General features: G+C 36.2%; 2 protein-coding genes across 5 annotated transcripts in view; one reads left to right on the top strand and one right to left on the bottom strand.

Moving 5' to 3' along the window:
• Window positions 1–1,676: 1,676 nt before the first annotated feature.
• LOC127866524 (caspase-3-like) lies at window positions 1,677–24,225 on the bottom strand. The gene is made up of 6 exons (XM_052407092.1): window positions 24,056–24,225; window positions 15,570–15,663; window positions 14,083–14,351; window positions 11,199–11,380; window positions 9,670–9,805; window positions 1,677–7,209 (listed from the first exon to the last, which is right to left on the bottom strand). Exons 1-6 carry the CDS (start codon window positions 24,066–24,068, stop codon window positions 6,971–6,973), a joined length of 933 nt encoding a protein of 310 aa, XP_052263052.1. The 5' UTR covers window positions 24,069–24,225; the 3' UTR covers window positions 1,677–6,970.
• Window positions 24,226–24,234: 9 nt separating this feature from the next.
• LOC127866520 (VPS35 endosomal protein-sorting factor-like) overlaps window positions 24,235–27,897 on the top strand; it is a 63,375-nt gene continuing 59,712 nt past the window's right edge. Inside the window, exons 1-2 of one of the 4 annotated variants that reach the window (XM_052407084.1) lie at window positions 24,235–24,386; window positions 26,647–26,737. In XM_052407084.1, coding sequence (XP_052263044.1) covers window positions 24,370–24,386; window positions 26,647–26,737 — 108 coding nt within the window. In that variant the 5' untranslated portion in view covers window positions 24,235–24,369. Of the gene's footprint in view, window positions 24,387–24,487; window positions 24,554–26,646; window positions 26,738–27,897 lie in introns of those variants that run through there. The other 3 variants (XM_052407086.1, XM_052407083.1, XM_052407082.1) reach the window with 3 other exon arrangements.

The following is a 27,897-nucleotide window of genomic DNA, read 5'->3' on the forward strand; positions in this document are numbered from 1 at the left end:
TTGCTAAAAATCAAGACTTTCTTTAAACGATTTTTTTTTCCATAAAAGCGGAAAGTGTCGTCCCTGATTAGCCTGTGCGGACTGCACAGGCTAATCTGGGACGGCACTTTACGCACATGCATTAAACCCCTTTTTCACAGAGCACAGTCCATATAATACATAAGGGTTTTTATTATGTATTATCAAGAATCTCTGTTAAAGTCTGGTACGTGCTTTTATATTTAAAATGCTTATACACTAACTGAATAACTTTAAATTTTGAAACTGGTTTCGCAATATTTTTTCATTAAACATACAGTCCACCTAGTTGAGGGAAAGATTTATCATATATGTTAACATTTTGCTGTCACAGACTATCTATATATGGAGAGGAGCCAAATGATTAACAATTTTTATGAAATTCAAAATATTAGCCACTAATAAAGTAAGGCCAACAAACATGTGAATCAAAAATTTCTTTTACTTAATTACAAAAGTCACATCCAATAAAATAACAACAAACACAATGAAAGTGAGTTCTTAGCATTATGTTGTCTCAGTTTCTCCATTATTGTTCAGAGTTGCACACAAAACAGATATGATAACTACGATGACATTCTTATACAAGCAAACATATAGATTGCTATGCTCAACTTACGTATATACAAATGTGTTTGCTAAAGTCAACAATTGCCTTTTAAAAATGGTGTAAACACAATATACTATTATCGCAGTTACTGAAATAATTTATTCGTATCTGTTTGCTAAGGAAAACTAGGATGTTTAACTTTTTACACTTTTGTAAAAGAATTTACAAATAAATATTTTTTTATAAAAGCTATTTCAAGCATAAAATGATAATCAAAAATCCTATATAACATTGGTTAATGAGTACAATTTAATTTGCAATAAGGCACACATGCATAAGAGACAAATGGTTGTAAAGTGTCAATGCCATTTCATTTTTATGCCCCCGGAAGGGTGGCATATAGCAGTTGAACCGTCCGTCAGTCAGTATGTCAGTCTGTCCGTCCGTCCGAAAAAAACTTTAACATTGGCCATAACTTTTTCACTATTGAAGATAGCAACTTGATATTTGGCATGCATGTGTATCTCATGGAGCTGAACATTTTGAGTGGCGAAAGGTGAAGGTCATCCTTCAAGGTCAAATATATGGCGTCTGTCCGTCCGAAAAATTAAACATTGGCCATAACTTTTTCAATATTGAAGATAGCAACTTGATATTTGGCATGCATGTGTATCTCATGAAGCTGCACATTTTGAGTGGTGGAAGTTCAAGGTCAAGGTCATCCTTCAAGGTCAAAGGTCAAACAAAAAAAAAAAATTCAAAGCGGCGTTCTCATGAAGCTGCACATTTTGAGTGGTGGAAGTTCAAGGTCAAGGTCATCCTTCAAGGTCAAAGGTAAAGAATAATTTTTTTTTCAAAGAGGCGCAATAGGGGGCATTGTGTTTCTGAAGAACACATCTCTTGTTCAAGAATATCTGTGACCTGGACATGTGAGTGTAAATTATGTTTTTGCCCCTAATATTCCTCGTTTACTGCAAATAGAATTCTGGCTACAGGAACATAAATACAAAAAAATACAGAAATACATTGCAAAAAAGTGGACACCAAACACCTTAGTTTATAACTTCAAGGTCAAGAAAATCTCTTTAAATAGTAGAGGAACACACTCTGGTTTACATTTTTGTTTATTCACTTCATTGAAGAATGATATGATCAATATGCAGGATTTCACACAACAAATAGGACATGCAGATTACATATTATAACAAAAATACTCTAGTACAAACAGATGGTTATGACATTCAGTGAAACAGCATCTTTTTAAAAGCAAAATCCCAGGATATGATTTGTTTAATTTCCTAAGATTGTGAAAAAGGAGATGGTATTTCACATAAAGAGTGTTAGCTATGTACAGAGTCACAAGTCAAGTTAATAATAAAATACAACATGTAATCGTTTTTGAATATTATTCTATCAATTTAAATTTGTGTGCACAAAAATTATCTATACATACGCTGCAGTTTAACAACTCTCTCAATTCTGTATACAATGTAATAAAAGGCAATAGAAGGCATTTTTGTACATGCAAATGCATTTAAATGAGCATTTAAATTGAGATAATAACACAATCAACAGAATAAAGTACACAAAATATTAGCAAAGAAATTAACACTCATCACAAAGGAATACTTTATGCCAACAGCTACAGTGTTGATTTCAAATAAAAAACATGTTTAACAACAGATAAAAGCACTAAGTGTTGATATATACCATAGTAATCAGAGCTGAACTTAACAGAAAATTGCTCTTTGATCACAAATACATAAGATGAACAGAAACAATCATTAACAAAATCAAAACAGTTGACTTTATCATCAATTCAGACATTGAACAAGTATTGTCACATAAATTACTCATCTTTACTTACATTCCTTGAATAAATGAACAAAATCTTACAAGAAGAGAACCATGACTAGTAATTCATATGTTTTTAACGGGAAATAATTATATAGAGAAGAATACTAAACAAAAAATGTTGTTGTTACAAAAACTGCACAGGTATAAAGTAAGTTACAAGTTGGTGTATAGGTCTCAGTCTGGAGTGTGCAACCATTAACAAGACCTTTATGCATGAATACACTGTAACTCCAATATAACGCGGATGACGGGGTCCAAGCCACGCAACAGCGTTATAAACGGACAGCGTTATAAGTTTTGAGCTTATTTATTTAAGGGGCTATAAAAACAGGTAAAGTAAAGCCTATAATATAGGTCCTGTGTATCGTCATGCTGTGTTGTCATCCGCAAATACATGCATATAAACCGAATCGAACGATAACAGTATACATTCCGCTTTTCTAATGTGCACATTTATCCGATAATCCAATATAATTACATCACTTACGAAAAAATAATGTTTAACATTTATGACAAGAAATATGTTTATGAACTTCGTAAACAAATTCATATGCCTACGCCATTTGTCAGAAAAATTGGTACAGTGCATTATGGGACACAGCTTTCATTGGACGAGCGCATTTAAATTTAGATTGAATGCAACACGATACATGTACAAAGAAATGTTTTATTGCGTCATATGCAGCATGTAAAAAACGTGCTTTCCGTGGATTTTCTGATAACGGGCAAAAATTTAAGTGCATCTCTGTTAACTATTACACTGCGTTAGCATGTAAATAAATCGTCAGGATTTTTAAATTTATTTTTCGCATACGTACTGAAACATTAAACACACACAAAGATATTTGTATTTATCAAGCATGTGTAGCATATAATAAACGATAACACACTTACACAGCCATAGTTTATACAATGAAATACAATACACGATAAATACAAAACATAAACAGGTAATCGTTTCAAATAACTTTAATTTGATAATTATACCGCTTGCACTTGCCTTATTGAAATTAGCGCACCGAACCGCTCTAATAGGGAATACATGTAATAAACACTGACTCGCGAGTTTTCACACCTTTATTGACATTACACAACAGATTAACACCAATTAGCTGTCGAGTGTCGTTTAACCTCGAATCGATTAAAATCAGTTAAACGGACGGATAAAGCAATCAAGCTGTGATCGCTGGCTTCTTTGAATTTATGAAAATACATGTAGTTGCATAACATGGATTTGAATCAGAAATGGAAGGTTGGAGAAAAAACGGGATCCAAGGACCCCCCGCGTTATATTGGACACAGCGTTATAACGGACCGCACTATATTGGAGTTACAGTGTATTATTTGTTTAAATATAATCAGGCACATATAACTGTCTACTCAACAGATCAATGAAACAGAAACCCACTGAAAACACGGTTATTGTATGGGTACACTACTGACACACTTGCACAGATTCATGAATTAACCCTTTCCACGATAAGAAGTCAAGTGAAAATGGCTTTTACAACCAGCATAAAACCAGAACAGCCTGCAAGTTACTCGCAGTCTGTTCAGGTTTTATGCTGTTTGCTACTCATCAGTAAAAAGGTTCAGAAATAAAGCCTTAAAAACTTGAATTAAGTAAGAAAGATATTTAATTAAATTTAACTTTCTATGGGACTACACATGCGTCAAAATACATATTTAGTGGTAAAGGGTTAAAAACATTCCAAACAATCTGAGCAAACGGTATTCAGTTTGCACAATAGTCAAGTTAATGTTCAAGACCTATATATTTTAACACTATAGTTTCTACATGTTATAAATCTTCTATGTTTTGTTAGGTAAATTTTTTAAATAAGATCAAAATAAAACCTGACATACATTATAATAACCACAATGAGTAAATTGCATTTATCCCTGAAAAAAAAAACAACGCAAGGGGGCCAGAGGCCCACAGTCACTCACCTCACCTGAGACTGAATTGCTCTCAGAAACTTTTGAGATGTTTCTAAAACAATTTTTAAACTTAGCCAAAATGTCCATTTGAAAGTTAATAAGGTTTTACTAAAGCCATAAAAGGAAAAATGCCTAGCCACCTGGCAGCCATGGTTTTCAACAGACCGGAAGCATTTTCAAAATTCAGACAATATATCATTAGAACATAATGTACTGACCAAGTTTCATGAAGATTTGACTTTAAATGTGACTTTTAGAGTGTCAACAAGGTTTTACTATAGCAATATAAAGGAAAATGCCCTGCCCATAGCGGCCATATTTTTAGACGAACCATAACCATTTTTAAACTCAACCGAGCTATCATAAAAATTAATTTTCTGACCAAGTTTCATAATAATTGGACTATAAACGTGACTTCTAGAGAGTAAACACTGATTTACTATAGCCATATAAGGAAAATGCCCCACCTCCTGGCAGCAAAACTTTTAGACAAACCATAACCATTTTCCAACTCAGACGAACTATCATTAGAATGAATGTTCTGACCAAGGTTTCATAAAGATTGGTGAACCATAAATGTTAATTCTAGAGAGTTAACAAGATTTACAATAGCTATATAAGGACAAATGCCCAGCCCTTTGGCTGGCCATGTTTTTCAATCGACTGGAACAATTTTTGACAATGCTGCGAAGCAGCTCGTCTTATTTATCATACCATGAAAAAATTCTTCACAATGGTGACCTATGTAAAAGACCGAGCCAGTCCGATTGAGATAGCTTGATTTTTCTAATCGGCATACCTCGCTGATTATCATTGATAAAGTATCAATTTTTGTACCCAAAATTTTTGTACCCATTGTTTCCTACCCAAAATGTTTGTACCCACATACACAATTGTGGTGATGTAGATAAAGTTAAATAGATGTTTTTATATCAATCCTCTTAAAAAGCATCGTCACACCAGTACTGTCAGTACTTTGATTTAACTAAGCCAAGATATCATAAGGACAAATGTTCTGACCAAGCTGCATGAAGATTGGACAAAACATGTTACTTCTAGATTGCTTATAGGTTATACTACAGCCATATCAGGAAAAATGGCCCACCCACAAGGTGGCCATATTTGTTGACATCCATTACGATTAACCATTTTAAAACTCAGCCGAGCTTTCATTAGAACAAATGTTCCCACCAAGTTTCATAAAGATTTTACCATAAATATGACTAATAGAGAGTTTACCATAGCCATATTAGGAAAAATGCCCCCCCCCCCTGCAACCATGTTGACTGGAACCATTTTTGAACTTATCCAAGCAAGCAAAAGAACAAATGTTCTGGCCAAGTTTCATGAAAATTGGACTATACATGTGACTTTCAGAGAGTTAACAAGGTTTTACTATAGCCATAGAAGGAAAATTGCCCCATATTATTCAACAGACTGGAACCATTTTTAAACTCATTTGAGATATCATTAGAACCAATGTTCTGACCAAGTTTCATGAATAACAGTGCCAAACTGACACATGGTACGCCAGTTTGAAGGTTTTGGACAACTTGATAACCATTTGAATGGCAAAATGCAAAAAAAGTGGCAATAAATTTGCAAAGTTCGTACGACAAATTGCATATATGAAGTATGAAAACAAAATACCCGTAAATAAAATGCCAACTGTCAATTTCCTCAAAATCATGGAAAGCACAAACGGGAACCGGCGAAACAAGTGTAGCATGATATCACAACTAATGGACTAAGGTAAGACACAATGGTGATTGTTCTAAACACACTAAGGGACCCTGTGACCTATTTTTTTTAACCCGGCATGACCCATATATGAACTTGACCTAGATATCATCTAGACACAACTTCAGACTAAATTTGGTGAAGATCGGATGAAAACTACTTCAATTAGAGAGCGGACATCATGCTAAATGCTTGAAATGTACCAAGTAATCTCGTGACCTAGTTTTTGACCCGGCATGACCCCTATATGAACTTGACCTAGATATCAATTAGACACAACTTTTGACCAAATTTGGTGAAGATCGGCTGAAAACTACTTCAATTAGAGAGCGGACACCATGCTAAATCCTTGAAATGCACTAAGTGACCCCATGACCTAGTTTTTGACCCGGCATGACCCATATTCAAACTTGACCTAGATATTGTCTGGATACGACTTCTGACCAAGTTTGGTGAAGATTGGATGAAAACTATTTGAATTAGAGAGCGGACACTGCTGTGGACGACGCCCGCCAAGGGTGATCTTATAATACGTACTGTTTTGAACAGGCATATAAAAATGCCCCGACTCCTGGTAGCTTTGTTTTTTCCAAACAACCCGAACCACTTTGAACTTGTCAAAGATATTATTATGAAAAATCTTCTGACCAAGTTTCATGAAGATCGGAAATAAATGTGGCCTCTAGAGTGTGAGGCAAATGTTGACGACGCACGATACAAGACAGACGAAGCATAAAAGGACAAAAGGCGACCACAAAAGCTCACAAGGAGCACCATGTGCTCAGGTGAGCTAAAAAACACACGCACAAACACACAGTGACACACACAAGTGCACACATATCACAGTATGTACAACAGGCAGGTCTATTTCTTCTTGGGCTTGAATCTGACCTCCTTAGTTAGCATGGAGGTGATGCATGGTATCTGTTTCTTCTGGTTCATGTACTCCTTGGTGGTCCGGGACTCAAACTCGTACGCGACAATCTTGTTGACGCGGGTCATGATGGTGAGAAGGTCCATGTCCTGCCAGTGCAGACCCAGCACACGAGACAGGGCCTGGATGAACCAGGATCCATTGGTGCTGTTACGCCATGAGAAGTAACCTGGTGGGAGTGGAAAGTGGGAGAGTAATTAGATAACTTGGATGCAAATCCATTTGATCCTTGTTTTGGAAAGTGTTCTGAATGCATGTGGATAAAGTGTGGCCTCACATAAGCCTCTGCAGTCTAAACAGGCTAACATTGGCAACACTTTCCTCCTTCATGGAATTCTTAGTTTAAAGGAAAACTACTAAATAAAATCCATTTCAAGTGTCGTTCCTGATAAGACTGAGCAGATTGCACAGGCTAATCTGGGATGACAATTTACGCACATGCATTAAGCCCAGTTTTTCCAGAGCAAGGCTCATTTTATTAAATGATAGCATGGCGTGATGGTATGTTGTTTAGTAAGTTTAACATAGCAAGAGCTTTGTCACAAACATGACTGATAGCCCAGTGCAGCTTTTCCAGCTATGTTCAACGGCACTTAACTGAGGAATGACAAAACAAGAGCACCCCATAGAGGAAGCCAACGCTTGGCTGTGGGTGCAGTTTTGATTAAATGAAAGCTTGTCAGAAGAAAAGAAAGAAATGTAAGTGGCGAGAAGAACTCATCTGAAAGACTATGCATGCATGCATGCAGTCACATTGACCTATGACTAAGTGACCCAAAAATGGGTGTGGGGTGAAGAACTGATGAAGATGCATCTACATATGAAGTTTCGAAGTTGTAGGTGGACGCACTTTGATTTTAGAGCCTATGTTAAAGTTTTATATTAGAGGTCACAGTGACCATGACCTTTGACCTAGTGACCAAAAATGGGTGTGGCATGTAGAACCCATCAAGGTGCAGCTACATATGAAGTTTCAAAGTTGTAGGTTGAAGCTCTTCGATTTTAGAGCCAATGTTAAGGTTTTAACACGAGGCGACGGCGGACAACGAGCTGGCTATGACAATACCTCGGGTTTTCTCCTAAAACAGCCGAGCTAAAAAGAGCGAACATTGAGTTGGACTTGTAAACATTGCTGTAACCCTTTCATGGCAAAGCTGACTAATTTTTGATGTTTGTCACAAGTAAAACACAGAACAAATCTATTAACATGTTTCATTCTCTATGCACTTATCAAAAATAAAACAAGAGATGTGTTTGTCAGAAACATAATGCCCCCAAGGTTAAAGTTTGTGACAGACAGACAGACATACAGACAGACAGACAGGCCAAAAACAATATGCAGTCATTGAAATTCAGATTTAAATCTACAAGCAAGTCGGGCTAGTACTATGGGAATTTGAACAAGCCCGAGTCAGATTTTACTAGCCCAAACATTTTTGTTAAAAATGCAGATAAACATAACATAAAACATCCAAAGAAGCATTCGTTTATTCAATCTTTAGAATACAATACAAATCTCTTATTAATTTCATCCTCATCCAAGTTAGCTTCCTCGTCATCTGAGCCAGCCTCTTTCGGATCCTGAAATATGAAGAAATTAATTTCAAACACGGATTTCAATCATAATTATAAATATTTACATAAAGTTTAGGTAAAAAATTAGCAGAAATGTATCCCATATATCCATGTAAAAGAGAGAGCAAACCTGAACCCCCAGAAAATATATAAGCAATTAAGTGCCAGGTTATTCTACAAAAAGCCAGTTGACAAATGCGTCAATCACAGTTACCTCAGATTCGCATTCCTCAACGACGTACTTGATTGACAACTGTTCGGCCATTACTCCCTGTGTCCCGAACGCAACGCAAAACATTTATTTTACATAATAGTAATCCGGGAACCACAAAACCATGCGCTTTATGCGCAGTAATCCAATTATCGGCTGATTGCCCAGCACGTGTGCACAGTGTGTTAAAACATAAGCGGCTGTTGATTTAAGCGGCTCAAAACTTTGTTTACAAATATTGAAAATGAAAGTGGAACTAGTTTTCTGTTTAATGAATTGTACAAGCAGCATGTCGGGCTTGTAATATTGGATTTCCTACAAGCCCGAAAGAAAAAATACTAGTTTTTTGCTGTCGGACTAGTGCGAATTTCGATGACTGAATATGTCCCCGATCTTTCATTTCAGGGGCATAAAAACATTACTTTTGTCATGCTAAAATATTTGTTTTAATAAATATGGCTTTAAAACTTTACTTTGGTGTTTGGTATGGCCTAAATGTCAAAGTTAGACAAACATACTATTCTATGCTTAGTTGTGATATTGCTTGCGACAGTCACATTTATACTTAAAAGGCGAGATAACACGTATATGATCAGGTATTGAAGCGAAGTGAAGAGCCTTATCTCATGACGTGATAAGCATATACAGAAAACAGATTTTAGTCTTAATGTCTCTGGAGCAGCTGACTTAACTCTATAGGATCAGTGAAGGAATATTAAAAACTTACTTTTCTTTTAACCTACAACTTACCCTATTTGTTTTTCCTATAATAAGATTAAATCAGTTGTATAAAAAAATATGTGATAAACTGACACACCATGTTAAACAAGCCTCCCTTCATACCTGGCACTACTGAGTATGCTATGAGAAAGTCAGCCTCTGATGGTATCTTGTACACCTGTACCTCCCTGGCTGGCTTAGCCTTGGCATCGGCCACGTCCACTGCGACCCCCTCATCAAACTGGCTACCTTGGCATGCCTGAAACAGCACAAGTAAACCACAGTCACATGTGGAGAGAAGAGAGAAGTATGAAGTTTCCAACTCAGACACACATTTTGAGGTTTTTGAAGTCCCTTACAAAATCAATTTAAATAAAAGATCTTTCTTACTAGATTCAAGTTGTAAAGCCTTCATTTCTAACCCAACGATACTGATGGGCATTAAACAGCATTTAGCCTGAACGGACTGCTAGTTACTTATGCTGGTTGCTTACAGCCATGTTAACTTTGCTTCTGAGCTTGAAAGGGTAACCAAACAAAATATGCCAGTCTTATACTGCCTGTCTGTTTGCTTCATGAAACAAAAACTGTTTTTTAAAAACCATAAGAAGCAGTTTGTCATCGAAGTATTACTGGCGGACCAAATACAATGCCCTTCTATGTTTTCTCCATGGCACAATAACATTGACAATCATTAGAAGAAAGTCATTTATCAATTTAATGATCTTCCTCATAAAATTGAATTATAAAGTCACAATTGGACCATGATAAAATCACTAATAATCTATTGAATTATGATTATTGATACCACAAGCTTACATGTTCTCATATCATGTTCTTCTATGGTGCCTGTACACATTTATAAAATAAAATAAACAAGCAAATTAGTTGTATTGATATCCCCCGCCAATATACTTCTGGACACAAAAGTTTTCTGGACGGATGAACTACGCCAACGTGCATCATCCTCTTATCCATATATATATACTCATACCAAGTTTCAATCAAATCCATCAAAGCACTTTCAAGATATGGCTCCGGACACACACAAAAAAGCATTTTTTCAAGATACAAAGGGCCATAACTCCGTTATTATCCAATGGTGTACAATGCCATTTGGTGTGCATCATCCTCTTATCCTTATATATACTCATACCACATTTCAAATAAATCCGCCAAAGCACTTCCAAGATATGGCTCCGGACACAAAAAAGCATTTTTTCAAGATACAAAGGGCCATAACTCCGTTTTTAACGGATGGTGTACAATTCCATTTGGGGTGCATCATCCTCTTATCCATATATATACTCATACCAAGTTTCAATGAAATCCACCAAAGCACTTCCAAGATATGGCTCTGGACACAAAAAAGCATTTTTCCAAGATACAAAGGGCCATTACTCCGTTACTAACGGAAGGTGTACAATGCCATTTGGAGTGCATCATCCTCTTATCCATATATATATACTCATACCAAGTTTCAATGAAATCCGCCAAAGCACTTCCAAGATATGGCTCCGGACACAAAAGTGTTGGCCGGCCGGCCGGAAAGACACCGCCAAAACAATATCCCTCCGCCTATGATGGGGGATAATAATGTCTGGGTGTATTTAACACTTAACCAGACAGTATAACAAGTGTTCTATTCATACCTGAATTATGAAAATCTTGGGTTTCCCGACCAGACTACCACAGTTATTTCCCTTAAAAGGCTCTAAAAGCTGCTTGGTTTCAATTTTGGCGTCCACCCCAAAAACATAGCCCTCTTCGCCGTGAGTGAGTATGGCACACACAAAGCAGTCAGAGTTCATGTTGTAATTGTGATCCTTGGCCGCTATAATCGAAATACAAAGAGTTAATGTAATGAATTTTGGTGATGCTATGTGACCTAATGGTACAATAGGTAATATACTTAGAATGTCATTTTGTGCATCCACATACTCATACAATATGTCATGGGGTGTAAACAACATTTTTAGTAGATAGTACACAAGTAGAAAAAGTAATTTAAGTCAATTACTGAAGGGTATATGTTATTTTTTTAGTTAAATCTAACCTAGTTGAATCTAACCTATCTTCCTGCCTTTCTGCATGAGCGTCACACAACTCACACAGAAATTGAATAACGCAGATCAATAATTATTGTTACTCTTAAAATAATATCATTTTTGTAGGCTTCAAGTGAACAGGGAACTACAATACTTTTACAATTGTCATTATAAGGCATTCTTGATTTGATGCTTTATTGTAGTTCATATATTTGTTATTTGGTATTTCAGTATTTGTAAAATTTCATTCTCATCACACCCAATACTGCTATGAATTGTATTTCGATTATCGTTATTATTGTTGTTCAATACATGTATTATATATTTTGATACAGGGATTTATTAATTGAAATCCTGTCCAAAAATTATCAGACAAAGAACCATGACTTGTTCTCCATTACCCGAGCACAAATGCGTAACTAGGTTGGACAACGATGGCGCCAAACGTGTTCTGACGTTTGGCGAAATGGAGTTCAGTGCTGTTTAGGTTGATCAGTTCTTACAGACAGTTCCATAGATCTTCTGTGTTTAAGAATGTTTTGTGTTCAAAATGTTACAGTTAGCTGCTGTTATGCATACAGGTGTCTTTGTTTTATTCAAATTTTATTAATGTATATGGTGCATTATATTACTAAAAGAAATTTGAGTTAAGTGTAAATTTCTTATAATAGAAATATGTTTATATTTTGGTCATGGGCATATGAAATCGTATATGCGTTATTGAGTATATGACATTAACTTTGTTGCGGATGATTTTTTTATTGACCTTTGTTCCTTCAAACGTGTGTAAAAATGTGTGTATGTAACGCGTGCGCTCATCTTACAATTTTTATTTAAAATGTCGGAACATCATTTTAAAACAAGAGAGCCTGAAAGGCCCAAAGTCGCTCACCTGAGATAACAAGATATGACTGGGACAAATCTTCTGACCAAGTTTCATGAATATTTGCCAGAAATTATGAGGTTTTGTAAGTAATAAGCTGATTACTGACTTCAGTAAAGGTGGCATGATTGATCCTTTTAGGTGTCCTGCTTTTTGGTCAAATGTCCCGACATTTTTAATGGACTGTCCTGATTTGGACCCGAAAATTTCTGGCATGTATGGTTTTACTATAGCCATATATAGCCATATAAGGAAAAATGCCCCTCCCCTGGTGGCCATGTTTTAAAAGCAATCAAATCCATTTTTGAACTCATCCAAGATATCATTGGGACATATCTTCTGACCACGTTTCATGAAGATCAGAAAATAAATGTGGCCTCTAGAGTGTTAACAAGGTTTTACTATAGCCATATAAGGAAAAATGCCCCGACCCCATGGAGGCCTTTTTTTCAACCAACCAGCATCATTTACGAACTCGTCCAAGATATCATTGGGATGAATCTTCAGACCAAGTCTCATGACGACTGGACTATAAATGTGGCCTCTAGAGTGTTAAATAGATTTTACTATAGCCATTTAAGGAAAAATGCCCCGCCCCTTGGCAGCCATGTTTTTCAAGCAAAGTTTACCATTTTTGAACTCATCCAAGATATCATTGGGACACATCTTCTTAGCAAGTTTCATGAAGATCGGAAAATAAATGTGGCCTCTAGAGTGTTAACAAGGTTTTACTATAGCCATATAAGGAAAAATGCCCCGCCCCTGGCGGTCATGTTTTTCAACCAACCGGCATCATTTTGGAACTCGTCCAAGATATTATTGGGATGAATATTCTGACCAAGTTTCTTGAAGATCAGACAATAAATGTGGCCTCTAGAGTGTTAACAAGATTTTACTATAGCCATATAAGTAAAAATGCCCCGCCCCTTGGCAGCCATGTTTTTCAAGCAAACGTAACCATTTTCGAACTCATCCAAGATATCATTGAGACCAATCTTCTGACCAAATTTCATGAAGATTAGACAATAAATGTGGCCTCTAGAGAGTTAACAAGGCAAATGTTGATGCCGCACAACGCACGACGGACAAAAGGCGATCACAAATGCTCACCATAAGCACGTTGTGCTCAGGTAAGCTAAAAAGTACATGTGCATCCCTCATTTAAATAAAGTCAGCACATGAATTTTTTTTAAATTATTTTCCCATTTATCTACAAAACAACTCATCACTGAAAGGGTTGATTTTTATGTCCCCCACCACTATAGTGGGGGACATATTGATTTTGCCCTGTCTGTTGGTTGGTTGGTTGGTCTGTTGGTTTGTGCCAACTTTAACATTTGCAATAACTTTTGCAATATTGAAGATAGCAACTTGATATTTGGCATGCATATGAATCTCATGGAGCTGCACATTTTGAGTGGTGAAAGGTCAAGGTCATCCTTCAAGATCAAAGGTCAAACATATAGCTTCAAAGCAGCGCAAAAGGGGACATAGTGTTTCTGACAAACACATATCTTGTTGAATTTTTTTACATACAAATGTATCTAAATTATTAAAATATAAGTTACTTAATATGAGCTTGATTAACAACAAGGTGTTGCATACCTTTTGTCAATATTTGTACCATTTCCTTGACAGGCACATTTTCATGCATTTGTACATCAAATCCCATGTCTTCAAAGCGTTCATTAAGGGCCACAGCATCCTGGTACGTGCCAGTTCTGGCTCCAAGACCCAGTTCTTTACTAAACACTTCATTGTTTATCACTATTGCAAGGCCTCTATTTAGATGGTCCATTTTGTATTCATCAGCGGTGAATTCCTCAAAGGTCATGATATTCTGGAACTTATCTCCTAACTTATCTCCAAAACCACTGAAAATGGAACAGTGTGTTGAAGTATCATGAAAAGTAATATAATTTAATGTCAAGATGGAATGTCTAGAGGAAAGGATTCCTTTTTTAAACCTTTTTTTAGCTTGCAAAATACTAAAGTTTGGATCATATTATTTGGAAGTTATGACAATGTTAAAATTTCAGAATTTAAATAATTACAAATTTAAGACTTTGTTACAGAAAGAACTATTTCAACAAGCAAATTTGTTGAATTGATATCCCCCGCCAATATGCTTCTGGACACAAAAGTGACACTCAAAAAGCATTTTTTCAAGATACAATAGGCCATAACTCCGTTATTAACAGATGGTGTACAATGTCATTTGGCGTGCATCATCCTCTTATTAATATATATACTCATACCAAGTTTCAATGAAATCGGCCAAAGCACTTCCAAGATATGGCCTCGGACACACAAAAAAGCATTTTTTCAAGATAAAAAGGGCCATAACTCCGTTATTAACAGATGGTTTACAATGCCATTTGGCGTGCATCATCCCCTTATCAATATACATGTATATACTCATACCAAGTTTAAATGAAATCCTCCAAAGCACTTCCAAGATATGGCTCCCGACCGATGGAAAGACAGACGGACGGAAGGACGGAAAGATGGAAGGACGGACAACGCCAAAACAATATCCCTCCGCCTATGGCGAGGGATAATAACTTCTTATTTGCTGTTTCATTTAGAGAAGTGGTACAAACTAAAACAATCACTTAAAATAATAATTATTGTATTATGAAATATTCACTAGAAGAAATTGGAACTTCCAAGATTGTAATTTTAAAGTCTCCAAACTTGCATAGCTGCTCATGCTGCCACACTTCGGATGTTGATTACAGTCACATACATGTAAAATCCACCTTTAGATTTTGTAATACAATGCAAAAAGACTAAAATTGGGAGTTCATGCATTCATGGACTTGTTTGCATGGGCTTTGATGAAGAATAAAGGACCAGTACTATAGAGACTGTATGCAGTCCATGCAGTAAAACTGCTGAAGTGAAAGATTTCAATTATTTGAGTTTTCCAACAATACACTCAAAGAACAAACTTTTATTTACATTATATTTAATATAATACAACAGAGAAGCATTGAACCAAATAGGAGTTTCTTGAGAAAGCGTCAAAATATTTATATCAACACAATTCTTAAATCATTGATTCATGAAACACCAGCTTAGTAACATACCCCGAAGCGGAAGGCAAAGGTGGCAAAGCACCTGTCTGGTCACCGCCTTTGGCATCTGTTTTATCACCCTCCATCGGGGAGGCATCTGTCTGATCTGAAACAGAAATGGACAACCATTTGGCCTCAATTTGAAAAAGAGTGGGCTTAATGCTTGCGAATAAAGTGTCTTCCATGATAAGCCTGTGATGTAATCACAGGCTAATCTGGGACTACTCTTTCGGAACATGCATTAAGCTAGTTTTCCCAGTGCAAGGCTCCATTGATAAGAATGTTACATGAACACTGTATACACTTTGGACATGACACCTGAATGGTGGGAAACTTAATGCTTGAATTATATTACATACTTTATATGTCTTTACACATGATGTATAAATTACAAACTTTGTTCAATACACTTTTCATTGAATTGAGAATTCCTTCATCTTCTAACATTATTGTATGTTTAAAATAAATCTTCAATTCCTGAAGTGACTTATGGTTCAAATTGTACCTTAAACAAGGGCTGTTTGTAAAACATGCATGCCCCCCATATGGGCTGTCAGTTGTAGTGGCAGCCATTGTTTGAATACGTTTTTTGTCACTGTGACCTAGTGACCTGAAAATCAATAGGGGTCATCTGCCAGTAATGATCAATGTACCTATGAAGTTCATGATCCTAGGCATAAGCATTCTTGAGTTATCATCCGGAAACGATTTTACTGTTTCGAGTCACTGTGACCTTGACCTTTGACCTTGTGACCTGAAAATCAATAGGGGTCATTTGCAAGTCATGATCAATGTACCTATGAAGTTTCATGATCCTAGGCGTAAGCATTCTTGAGGTATCATCCGGAAACCAGTTTACTATTTTGAGTCACTGTGACATTGACCTTTGACCTAGTGGCCTGAAAATCAATAGGGGTCATCTGCCAGTCATGATCAATGTACCTATGAAGTTTCATGACCCTAGGCCTAATTATTCTTGAGTTATCATCAGGAAACTATTTTACTGTTTTTAGTCACTGTGACCTTGACCTTTGACCTAGTGACCTGAAAATTAATTAAGGGTAATTTGCCAGTCATGATCAATGTACCTATGAAGTTTCATGATCCTAGGCATAAGCATTCTTGAGTTATCATCCGGAAACCATTTTACTATTTCGTGTCACTGTGACCTTGACCTTTGACCTAGTGACCTGAAAATCAAATGGGGTCATCTGCCAGTCATGATCAATGTTCCTATGAAGTTTCATGATCCTAGGCGTAAGCATTCTTGAGTTATCATCCGGAAACCATTTTACTGTTTCAAGTCAGTGTGACCTTGACCTTTGACCTAGTGACCTGAAAATCAATAGGGGTCATCTGCCAGTCATGATCAACGTTCCTATGAAGTTTCATGATCCTAGGCGTAAGCATTCTTGAGTTATCATCCGGAAACCATTTTACTGTTTTGAGTCACTGTGACCTTGACCTTTGACCTAGTGACCTGAAAATCAATAGGGGTCATCTGCCAGTAATGATCAATGTACCTATGAAGTTTCATGATCCTAGGCATAAGCATTCTTGAGTTATCATCCGGAAACCATTTTACTGTTTCGAGTCACTGTGACCTTGACCTTGTGACCTGAAAATCAATAGGGGTCATTTGCCAGTCATTATCAATGTACCTATGAAGTTTCATGATCCTAGGAGTAAGCATTCTTGAGTAATCATCCGGAAACCAGTTTACTATTTTGAGTCACTGTGAACTCCACCTTTGACCTAGTGACCTGAAAATCAATAGACGTCATCTGCCAGTCATGACCAATTTACCTATGAAGTTTCATCATCCTAGGCCTAAGCGTTCTTGAGTTATCATCCGGAAACCATCTGGTGGACAGACCGATGGACAGACGGACGGACCGACCAACAGACATGTGCAAAACAATATACCCCCTCTTCTTCGAAGGGGGCATAAATATAGGTCTGTGCATTCACAACCTCCACTTTATTTATAGTCAAAAAAAAACAATTTGTTACATTGATATATGATTTTCTTCTTATGATTGTCATTTAAACCTTCTTTTAGGATCCTGTACAGTGTACATGTTGTAACTGTATGTAAGTCAATAGCACCAGGCAGATTATTGAATGTGGTATGGAACATGGAGGAATTGAACTGTTGAGCTTCCAACAGTACTGTTGACCAGTCAGTGAACTCCATATTTGTAGTCCACCCATTAATATCATTATTACCAGAATCTTTCACACTTACATGAACTTGTTTATTATATGAAAGCTCTGTTTACTTTGGCCCATTAATTTGTAAGTAAAACAACTATCGAAAATAATCATGATAAATAAATTTCTTGCATATAAAAGTATTCAATAAGTTTGTGAATCCCGAATACATCAGTTAACTGTTGAATAAAATTACCTATATATTTTAAAGCAGCAATTTTTTGGCCAAATCCGGAAATGTACCGGTACCAGCCCAATTGGGTAAAAATTTGAGTGAAAACCCCTGAAACTGGGAAAATTGGCATCGTGAAGTCTTCACATTGGGAAATGTGCGTATTTGATAAGTGTTTTCAAGTTGTCGATATTATATTTACTTAGGTTCAAGCCATAGTGCTCGTAGGAAAACTTACTAATTGTTGCATTTAATTTTTTTATCTTTTATTTTTTTATTTTGGAAATTGTCAATTTGGAATTTTTTGGACAGCATTGAATTGGGAATTTTTTTTTTCCTTATTGGGAAAGTGTCGTTTTCTGGTACTTTATAAAGAAGGAAAAAAATCACTGTAAAGCAAAATAAATACTGAAAATCAATAAATATTTCGTAAAATATTTCATAAAATAAAGTTAACCCATTGAATGGATAACAAATCAGTGTTCCTTATAGAAATAGCCAAAATTTCAACGCTAGATGTGGTCTGACAGCTAGGATTTGAAAAGGGCAGGGGGGCTATTTTGTCAAAAGGGCACATAAGAGCATGCAGTCTTTTGTCAAAAGAGAATGTGCATTTCCACAACTATATCTGAACATTTACGAGCAAACGCGAGATTGGCTTCCCGCAGCTCATGAGAGCTATGTCGTGTTTCCTATGCTGCTCAAAGACAATAATGCTTTTGCTTGTACATGTTCAGAAATCGTCGCGGAAAATTCAAATGGAATATATTGTGACACAAAAAAAATTGTATATCGTTAAATCTATGTTACCATACCACATGTAGCATTGAAATTTTGGCTATTGCTTTAAAGAAGTTTTTTTATGGGTTAACTTTATTTGACAAAATATTTTAAGAAATATTCATAGAATTTGAGTATTTATGTGGCTTTTAACAAACCTTGTTTTGTTACACATGTTATCAATGCTTTGAAATGACCAGGAAAGATCAATACTATTATCATTGAAAATAGTTCAATACAGACTGCCATCAGCGGTTAATCAATAATGTGATTTATATCTTCAAAAGGATGTGCAGCAGGAGCTAGTTCATTTTGTTAGGTTAACAATGGAACTAGAATAAACATAATGTTCCTTCATCCTAATAGAGATGTAAGAAGTATTTTCTAGAGAACTATCAATGCTAGTTAGTTAAATTGGATTTCTAGAAAACTGGCTGGGCTGATATTCAAACCAATAAACCAAGGATTGAAAGTCCAACATTCTATTTATTGACCTAGCTCGGCCAGGCAAGACTATAACGGTTTGCAGCACTGTAATATACTCATAACTCAAATTCTTTAACAAGAAAACAACAAGATGTGTTTGTGAAACACAATGTCCCCCTATATGATGTTTGACCTTGAAGGATGACCTTGACCTTGTGAAGGTTGACCTTGACCTTTCACCACCCAAAATGTGCAGCTCCATGAGATACACATGCATGCCAAATATCAAGTTGCTATCTTCAATATTGCAAAAGTATTCATAAAATAAGCAATTTGGGCCACATATATTTGACCTCTGACCTTGAAGGATGACCTTGACCTTTCACCACTCAAAATGTGCAGCTCCATGAGATGCACATGCATGCCAAATATCAAGTTGCTATCTTCAATATTGCAAAAGTATTTATAAAATAAGCGATTTGGGCCACATATATTTGACCTCTGACCTTGAAGGATGACCTTGACCTTTCACCACTCAAAATGTGCAGCTCCATGAGATACACATGCATGCCAAATATCAAGTTGCTATCTTCAATATTGCAAAAGTATTCATAAAATGAGCGATTTTGGCCACATATATTTGACCTCTGACCTTGAAGGTTGACCTTGACCTTGACCTTTCACTACTCAAAATGTGCAGCTTCATGAGATACACATGCATGCCAAATATGAAGTTGCTATCTTCAATATAGCAAAAGTTATTGCAAAATGTTAAAGTTGGCGCAAAGAGACCAACATACAGACCAACAGACCAACGTACAGACCAACAGACAGGGCAAAAACAATATGTCCCCCACTTCTATAGTGGGGGACATAAAAATCATTGAGGTTTGGTAAAACGCAAAAGTTTTATATTACCCTGTAGATTTTATGAAAACTTAAGATATAATTATGCTTATTGTATTCTATGCCCAAGTACACAAATAAATTCCCCACAATAATCTCTCTGGTCTAACTGTTGCTTTATGTGCTGGATTCTGTTATGCATATTCAGGCAATAACAAACCAACAGCCAAAACCAAATTCTGCTATGCATATGGACGCAATAACAAACCTATAGCCATAACTTAATTATGATGTGCATATCCAGCAAAAAACAACCCAGGAAACCATCCTGAATTATGATGTGCATATCAAGGCAATAGCAAACCCAGAGCCCATACTGAATTGAGCTGTTCATATTATAGCAATAACAACCTCTGTACCCATATTGACTTCTGCTGTGCATATCCAGGCAATCATAAATCCAAAGCCCATACTGAAGTACATGTATGAAGGGCATATCAAACCCAAAGCCAAGACTGAATTCCATGGTGCATATCCAGGCAATAACAAACCCAGATCCCATACTGAAATCTGCTGTGCATATCAAGGCAATAACAAACCCAGAGCCCACACGGAATTCTGTTGTGCTTGATATTATAGCAATTACAACCTCTGTACCCATACTGACTTCTGCTGTGCACATCCAGGCAATTATAAATCCAAAGCCCATACTGAAGTACATGTATGATGTGCATATCAAACCCAAAGCCAAGACTGCATTCCATGGTGCATACATGTATCAAGGCAATAACAAACCCAGATCCCATACTGAAATCTGCTGTGCATATCAAGGCCATAACAAACCCAGAGCTCATACTGAATAAAGATGTGCATATCTAGGCAATACCAAACCAAAAGCCTATACTGAATTATGGTGTGCATATCCAGGCAATATACATCTGAGGACCACACTTACTTATATCCAGGCAATAACAAACCAAGAGCCAGGACTGAAATCTGCTATGCATATCAAGGCAATTCTATTAAACCCAGGATTAATACTTAATAAAGATGGGCACACCAAGGCAATACCAACAAGATGCGTTTGTGTTGTCCCCCTATATGACGTTTGACCTTGTAGGATGACCTTGACCTTGTAGGATGACCTTGACCTTGACCCTTCACCACTCAAAATGTGCAGCTCCATGAGATACACATGCATTTCAAATATAAAATTGCTAGCTTCAATATTGCAGAAGTGACATTACATGAGCAATTTTGACCCATATATTTGACCTTGAAGGATGACCTTGACCTTTCACCACTAAAAATGTGCAGCTCCATGAGATACACATGCATGCCAAATATCAAGTTGCTATCTTCAATATTGCAAAAGTATTCAGAAAATTAGCGATTTGGGCCACATATATTTGACCTCTGACCTTGAAGGATGACCTTGACCTTGACCTTTCACCACTCTAAATGTGCAGCTCCATGAGATACACATGCATGCCAAATATCAAGTTGCTATCTTCAATATTGCAAAAGTACTCATAAAATGAGCGATTTTGGCCACATATATTTGACATCTGACCTTGAAGGATGACCTTGACCTTGACCTTTCACCACTCAAAATGTGCAGCTCCATGAGATACACATGCATGCCAAATATCAAGTTGCTATCTTGAATATTGAAATACTGCAAAAGTGTACACTAAATGAGCGATTTTGACCCATATATTTGACCTTTGACCTTGAAGGATTACCTTGACCTTGACCTTTCACCACTCAAAATGTGCAGCTCTATGAGATACATATGCATGCCAAATATCAAGTTGCTATCTTCAATATTGCAAAAGTTATTGCAAATGTTAAAGTTGGCGCAAACCAACCAACAGACCAACCAACCAACAGACCAACAGACAGGGCAAAAACAATATGTCCCCCACTACTATAGTGGGGGACATAAAAAACCCAAAGCCAATACTGAACTGTGCTGTGCATTTCAAGGCAATAACAAACCAAGAGCAAATACAGAATAATGATGTGCATATCCAGGCAATGTCATACCAAGAGCCTATACTGAATTAAGGTGTGCATATCCAGGCAATATCAACCCGATGACCACACTTAATTATGCTGTGCATATCAAGGCAATAACAACTCCAGAGCAAATACCAAATTAAAATGTACATATCAATTCAATAACAACCCCAGAGCCAAAACTTAATTCTGCTGTGCATATCTAGGCAATATCAACCCCTTGCACATACTGATTGTGATGTGAATATCCAGTCAAAAACAAACAAATCCGGAGCAAATACTGGTTTTCTTACATTTTTGATCAGCAAAATGATGGTGACAATGTCAACACTTTTTCATAACTAGAAACGGCGCTGCAGAGGCCGATGCATATCCCCACGCCGCATGTTTGACCCAGGGGGCTCCCCAGGGTTGGTAATGGGGCCATGCATATTTGAGATTGACCGTACTATTGTCATAAGAAATCTTCAGTATCAATTGGAAGTAAATCAGTGTAGAAATGAAGAAATTAATGTAAAATAACACAAAACAGGCTATGTGTTTGTCAGAAACACAATGCCCCCTCCTGCGCTGCTTTGATTTATTTAATTTTTTTTGGCAGGTTCATTAATAACCTCCCTTTAAAGCTTATTACTTCCCTAGGATTTGTTTTTTTGACCTTGAAGGTAACCTTGACCTTTCACCACTCAAAATATGCAGCTCCATGAGAAACACATGCATGCCAAATATCAAGTTCCTATCTTCAATATTACAAAAGTTATTGCCAATGTTAAAGTACATCAAACAAGAGCACCGCATAACGGGTACCACGCTTTTTTTTTAGAGGTCACATTGACCTTGACCTTTGACCTAGTGACCCATAAATGGGTGTGGTTTGTAAAACTCATCATGGTGCATCTACATATGAAGTTTCAAAGTCGTAGGTGGAAGCACTTTGATTTTAGAGCCAATGTTAAGGTTTTAGCATGACGCCGACGGACGACACAACGAGCTGGCTATGACATTAGCTCGGGTTTTCTCCGAAAACAGCCTTGCTTATAAAAATATTAAGTGAAAATCTCTGACCCGGCACCACCTCAACCCCCATTACTTTTGACCCAGGGATCAGATCAAAATTCCAAATAGTGCAGGGTCGCACATAAGCTCATAGCTACCATGTGTGTAAGTTTCAAGGTTCTAGTGCTTATAGTGTAGGAGGAGATAGTGGCCAGGACGGACGGCGGAGATAACCACAATATCCCCACGCTTTACAAAAAGCGTGGGGATAATGACTGCATCATGTGCAGTGTTCTATCAAGGGATTTCAAGTGATCTCTATTACGTTCTCTCAAGGTATTTCATGTGATCACAATAATGATCTATCAAGGGATGTCATATGATCTCTATCTATCCACCACTCAACAAGAAACTACCATACACACAAGCTTGACAAAAGATTATATGATTTTTTTTTTATTTTTTGTCTACACCGGACAATTTTGTCTGACATATTTCTATGCCAAGCGGAACATTTTTAGCGGTGAAATACATTTTTAAAAAACATGATTCCAATTTATTCTGGAAAGAATCAAATTTTTATGCCTCTTTCAAATTTTTTATGCCAGATAAAATTGTCCGCTGGCGCCGTAGAATAATGGAAAGGAGGTATATTCCCTAACCTACAGAGGGTTTTCGCTCTACAGACAATGTTTGTGTCCTTAGTTCATGTTCAGTTTTAAACTGAGTTTAGCTAGCAACAAATAAACAACATCAACACAACTATCCAACATGATTTTAAATGATACAGAACTTATCAAGTAACGAACATCTTGATCTCACGTTAACAGTTTAAATGTTCATTTTACTCCATGACTGAATGAGTCAGCAAGACTCAGAATCCCCTTTTAAGCTATAACAATAACGTCGTTTTTAAAATAAAATAACTGAAAGCTGAAACTTGACACTTATTATTTAAACTGAAATTAGCATTAAAATAAAATTATTCATATACATTCACAAAATAGGTACATGTTATAAAGGAATAAACACGAAATCCCACCTCTTGAACTCATAGCTGATTGCTGAGGAAAACCGAAAATAGGCTGAGCTAATCCGCTTTTTTCGCTCACACAAATGACATACAGTGACTCATTTGTTTTGACTTGTACTCGATAATGTTTCGTGGTCAAATTTTACATTTAGTCGTGAAAGTTTATAAAACAAAGAACTGTTTTGCAAATATTTATTCAGTTATGAAATAAAACAATCACAAAATGGTTTATTTCTGCGATATCAAATGACACCAGCATATAAATCGATTAAGCTATTTCTTCAGAGAGACGAATGAATTTCTGATCATGTGACTTGAACAAAATGGCCGCTGTCGAATGGTAACTCCCTTTTATAAAAACATGTTTTGCTGCTTACAAAATATGCCTATGCATGAGTTCCAATCAACTGAATAATCTGTCTTAATGTTGACATCTTCAACCCATTAAAATGCAGTTTGACCACTGGAAATGTCAAGCACGGGATCATTTGACTCCTTGTTTTTAAGGTAGCGCACCTCTAATGGGCACATATCCAAATATAATCTAATTAATTATTTTCTTAATCAGCATCATTTCACTGAACTACATGCAAATTTGTAGGTAGGCTTTCCATGCTTTTTAAAAAAATATACCGATTTTTTCAAAACCACCCCCACGCTTGGCTTTTGTCCAGTTTATTTTCACCCCTGGGGCAGGGTTCGACACTAAGGCACGTCCGACAGACATTGTCTAGTAAGATCGGTGGTCAGGCTAGTAAAACTGTGGGCTAGCTTGTCCGACTGGTCGTACATACAAAATCTATACTGATTCATATAACTATAACTAACCGAAAACCTTTTTCTCTGAATGTGTAAAATAACTATTGTATCCATTATTTACATCGGAACAAAACTAGCGTATATAAATAAACGCGGAGCATTCACATGATTCATCGCTATTTTTAGACTCGAAGAAGAGCTTCCCGCAGAAATAGCTTGTTTCCATTGGTAAAGTTGTCATGAATATTAACCCTTTGCATGCTGGGAAATTTGTAGTCTGCTAAAATGTTGTCTGCTGAATTTCAAAAATTAGCATTTTCTTCAATTTTTTTCAAAGAATACTATCAGAATAGCAAACAGTTTGGATCCAGATGAGACGCCACGTTCTTTGGCGTCTCATCTGGATCCAAACTGTTTGCAAAGACCTTCAAAATTCGGTTCCAGCACTGAAAGAGTTAATGATTTTCTGCAGTGTCGTAGAACTTTACATCATGTTTTTACGACTTCTATCGAAAATCGGTATCGTCAATGTAAACATTTTGGCGTAGCAGACCATAGAATGTAATTTAAAGAATGGCCTTGTTCAAGATTGGATTTTCGTCCGACAAATTAGTTAATAAAGAAGAATCCGACGGTAAAACTGACACAGATTATGATGGAAAAGGACCTTTGAGCTGTGGGAGCATGGAGCACAGCGGTCAAGGAGGCCAGAATTTGATAACGTTTAATAAATGTCACCTGCTGTACAGACATCATTTGTTTAACTGGTGATAAACAGTGAAATAACAACAAACAATTTATGTTGTTAAATAGTTTTATTTTATTTTTTACTCTGTGCATGAAAATAACTTTCTTGTGTTCACTAATTATTTTCTGATAAAACCTGATTAAACAGTTACACCACACAATTCTGTTTATTTGCTATGTCATTTATGGTCTAGTAGACATCAGATTCGGGCTAGTACATTTTAAGAGGAGCTGGTCCGATGGTCTGGCTGTAAAAAAAGTTAATGTCAAACCCTGCCCTGGGGTATATAAAAGTTCCATAATTAATTCAAATTTCCAAATATGGGCATGCAGTTGGTGTGTACAGATGCTGTAAAGGTGTTTAAAGTTTAAACAAGATGAAATAAGTATTCTTTTACAGACATTTATTTTTTACAAATTTTAATCTATGGAAGAGCGCCATGAAATGTAAGTGATTTCAGCCAAGTAAAAATTGGGTGGGTTAAAAACAAAGTGTCATAAAATTCAAAATAGTATCATTTAAGTCATATTTTAAACTTAGTTTTTATAGAAACACTATATACAGCAAAAATACCAAGAAATAGACAGATTTACCGTTTACTTTTTGAAATAAAAATAAAAATGCAACGTGCATGGTTCGTATTTTCAACAGTAAATCACCCAATTTCGCCATAACGTTGTTTTAATTTTAATGATTGAAGAATGTGCATAAAATTTGCACTATATTTAACAATAAATATAGCTTATATGCCATATTAAATCAAATTACGTTAGAAAATAAATAAAACGCGTCGCAAAAAAGTATACGTCGTCGGCAGGATTCGAACCTGCGCGGGAATATCCCAAAAGATTTCTAGTCTATCGCCTTAACCACTAGGCTACGGCACCTAATAGTAGGCTCTTCAACCTTCGAAGAAATCGCGGGAAATCATTAGAGGTGCGTTACCTTAATAGCTATTTAAATCCCTGTTAATGAGGCTGTTTGGACTAGTCATGAATAATAATGCATTTATGTACTATAGGAAATAAATTGTCACCACCTCAATACAGGTTTAATGACTCATTTCAGATGTATCCGTTTTTTTATATTTTAGGTTTCCAAGAAAAAGAAACTATGAGTTAGAAAGAGATACAGAGAGGCTTCCAACGGCTGATACAGACAACCATCCACTGAAAGCTATTACAGTAAATAAAAATCAAGTTACAGAGTTCATTTTAGCTGCGCTGTGGGAAAAAAGGTCTTAATGCATGTGCATAAAGTGCCGTACCTGATTAGCATGTGATGTCTGCATAGTGAAGACGCTTTCCGTCTAAACTGGACTTTGCAAAGAAAAGACTTCCTTTAAGCAAAAATACCTTAAAAGAGGAAAGTGTTTTCCCTGATAAGCCTGTGCAGACTGCATAGGCTAATCTTGGACTGCACTTTACTCACATGCATTGAAACCCATTTTCTTAAAGTGTGACTCATTTGTAATTATTTGTAATGAATATGTCCTCTGCTGTTGATCACACATTCATGTTCTTCTTTCAGATACCAACTAGTCCCATTTAAACGAATATGGTCTTCAATGCAAAATTACATGTTCAAATTCTTTCATTATACAAATAAGTATAATAATTCAAATTTATAATACTCATCATATTGTTTTCTTAAATGTATATTTGCATCATAAAAATATAAGTTTTGTTTTAGTTTTTTTATTTATTATAAAATGTTTTCTGATAAAAGACATGTATAAACATTTTTAATTAAATCTTTTAGATTAAATATTACTGTCATTTATTTTTTCATCAATATATAGTGATCAAATGTTAATGCAAACGGAATACAACACAGGTATGATAATAGTGTTTTTCCCAGGAGGGCAAAGGGGCATGGCGCATTACTTTCAAAAAGGGCATTTTAGCGCGCAGTTCAGGCAAAAAAGGGCAAAAACGTTCCCTGAATACCTGAATTACGGTGAAACATGTAATCGCATCAGAAGCAGTTGTGGAAAAAAATAACATATAAACAAGCACATTTAATGGTAATTGATGTATTTAACTTACTATGATTTATATTAATATATTTACCTTGCAATGTACATTTAAGTTCCATGCTGTTTCAATAAACTGTACAGCACGACAAGCATAGTAAAGCAATATATGCATATGATTATACCCAGATCCACTAACATATAAATGAAACCATGTTTGTCTTATCACATTTTCTAACAATAATCTTGCCAGATGTTTAAAATAACATTGCGAGTAAATTGATCGCTAACAATATGCAAACACTTGTTTCCGTGACATACATCCACTGAGTTGATTACAAATAAATAAATAATGTTGTTGCTATCTAA

The sequence above is a fragment of the Dreissena polymorpha genome, chromosome 2 (genome assembly GCF_020536995.1).
Source record: "Dreissena polymorpha isolate Duluth1 chromosome 2, UMN_Dpol_1.0, whole genome shotgun sequence".
Taxonomy (NCBI): Eukaryota; Metazoa; Mollusca; class Bivalvia; order Myida; family Dreissenidae; genus Dreissena; species Dreissena polymorpha.

Bases quoted from the DNA above. Each gene is read 5' to 3' on its own strand.
- LOC127866524 (XM_052407092.1), bottom strand. The intron at 14,352-15,569 runs GTATGTTACTAA...TTCCATTTTCAG, and splicing joins CCTTTGCCTTCCGCTTCGGG to TGGTTTTGGAGATAAGTTAG. The intron at 11,381-14,082 runs GTATGCAACACC...TTTCGATTATAG, and splicing joins GGTACAAATATTGACAAAAG to CGGCCAAGGATCACAATTAC.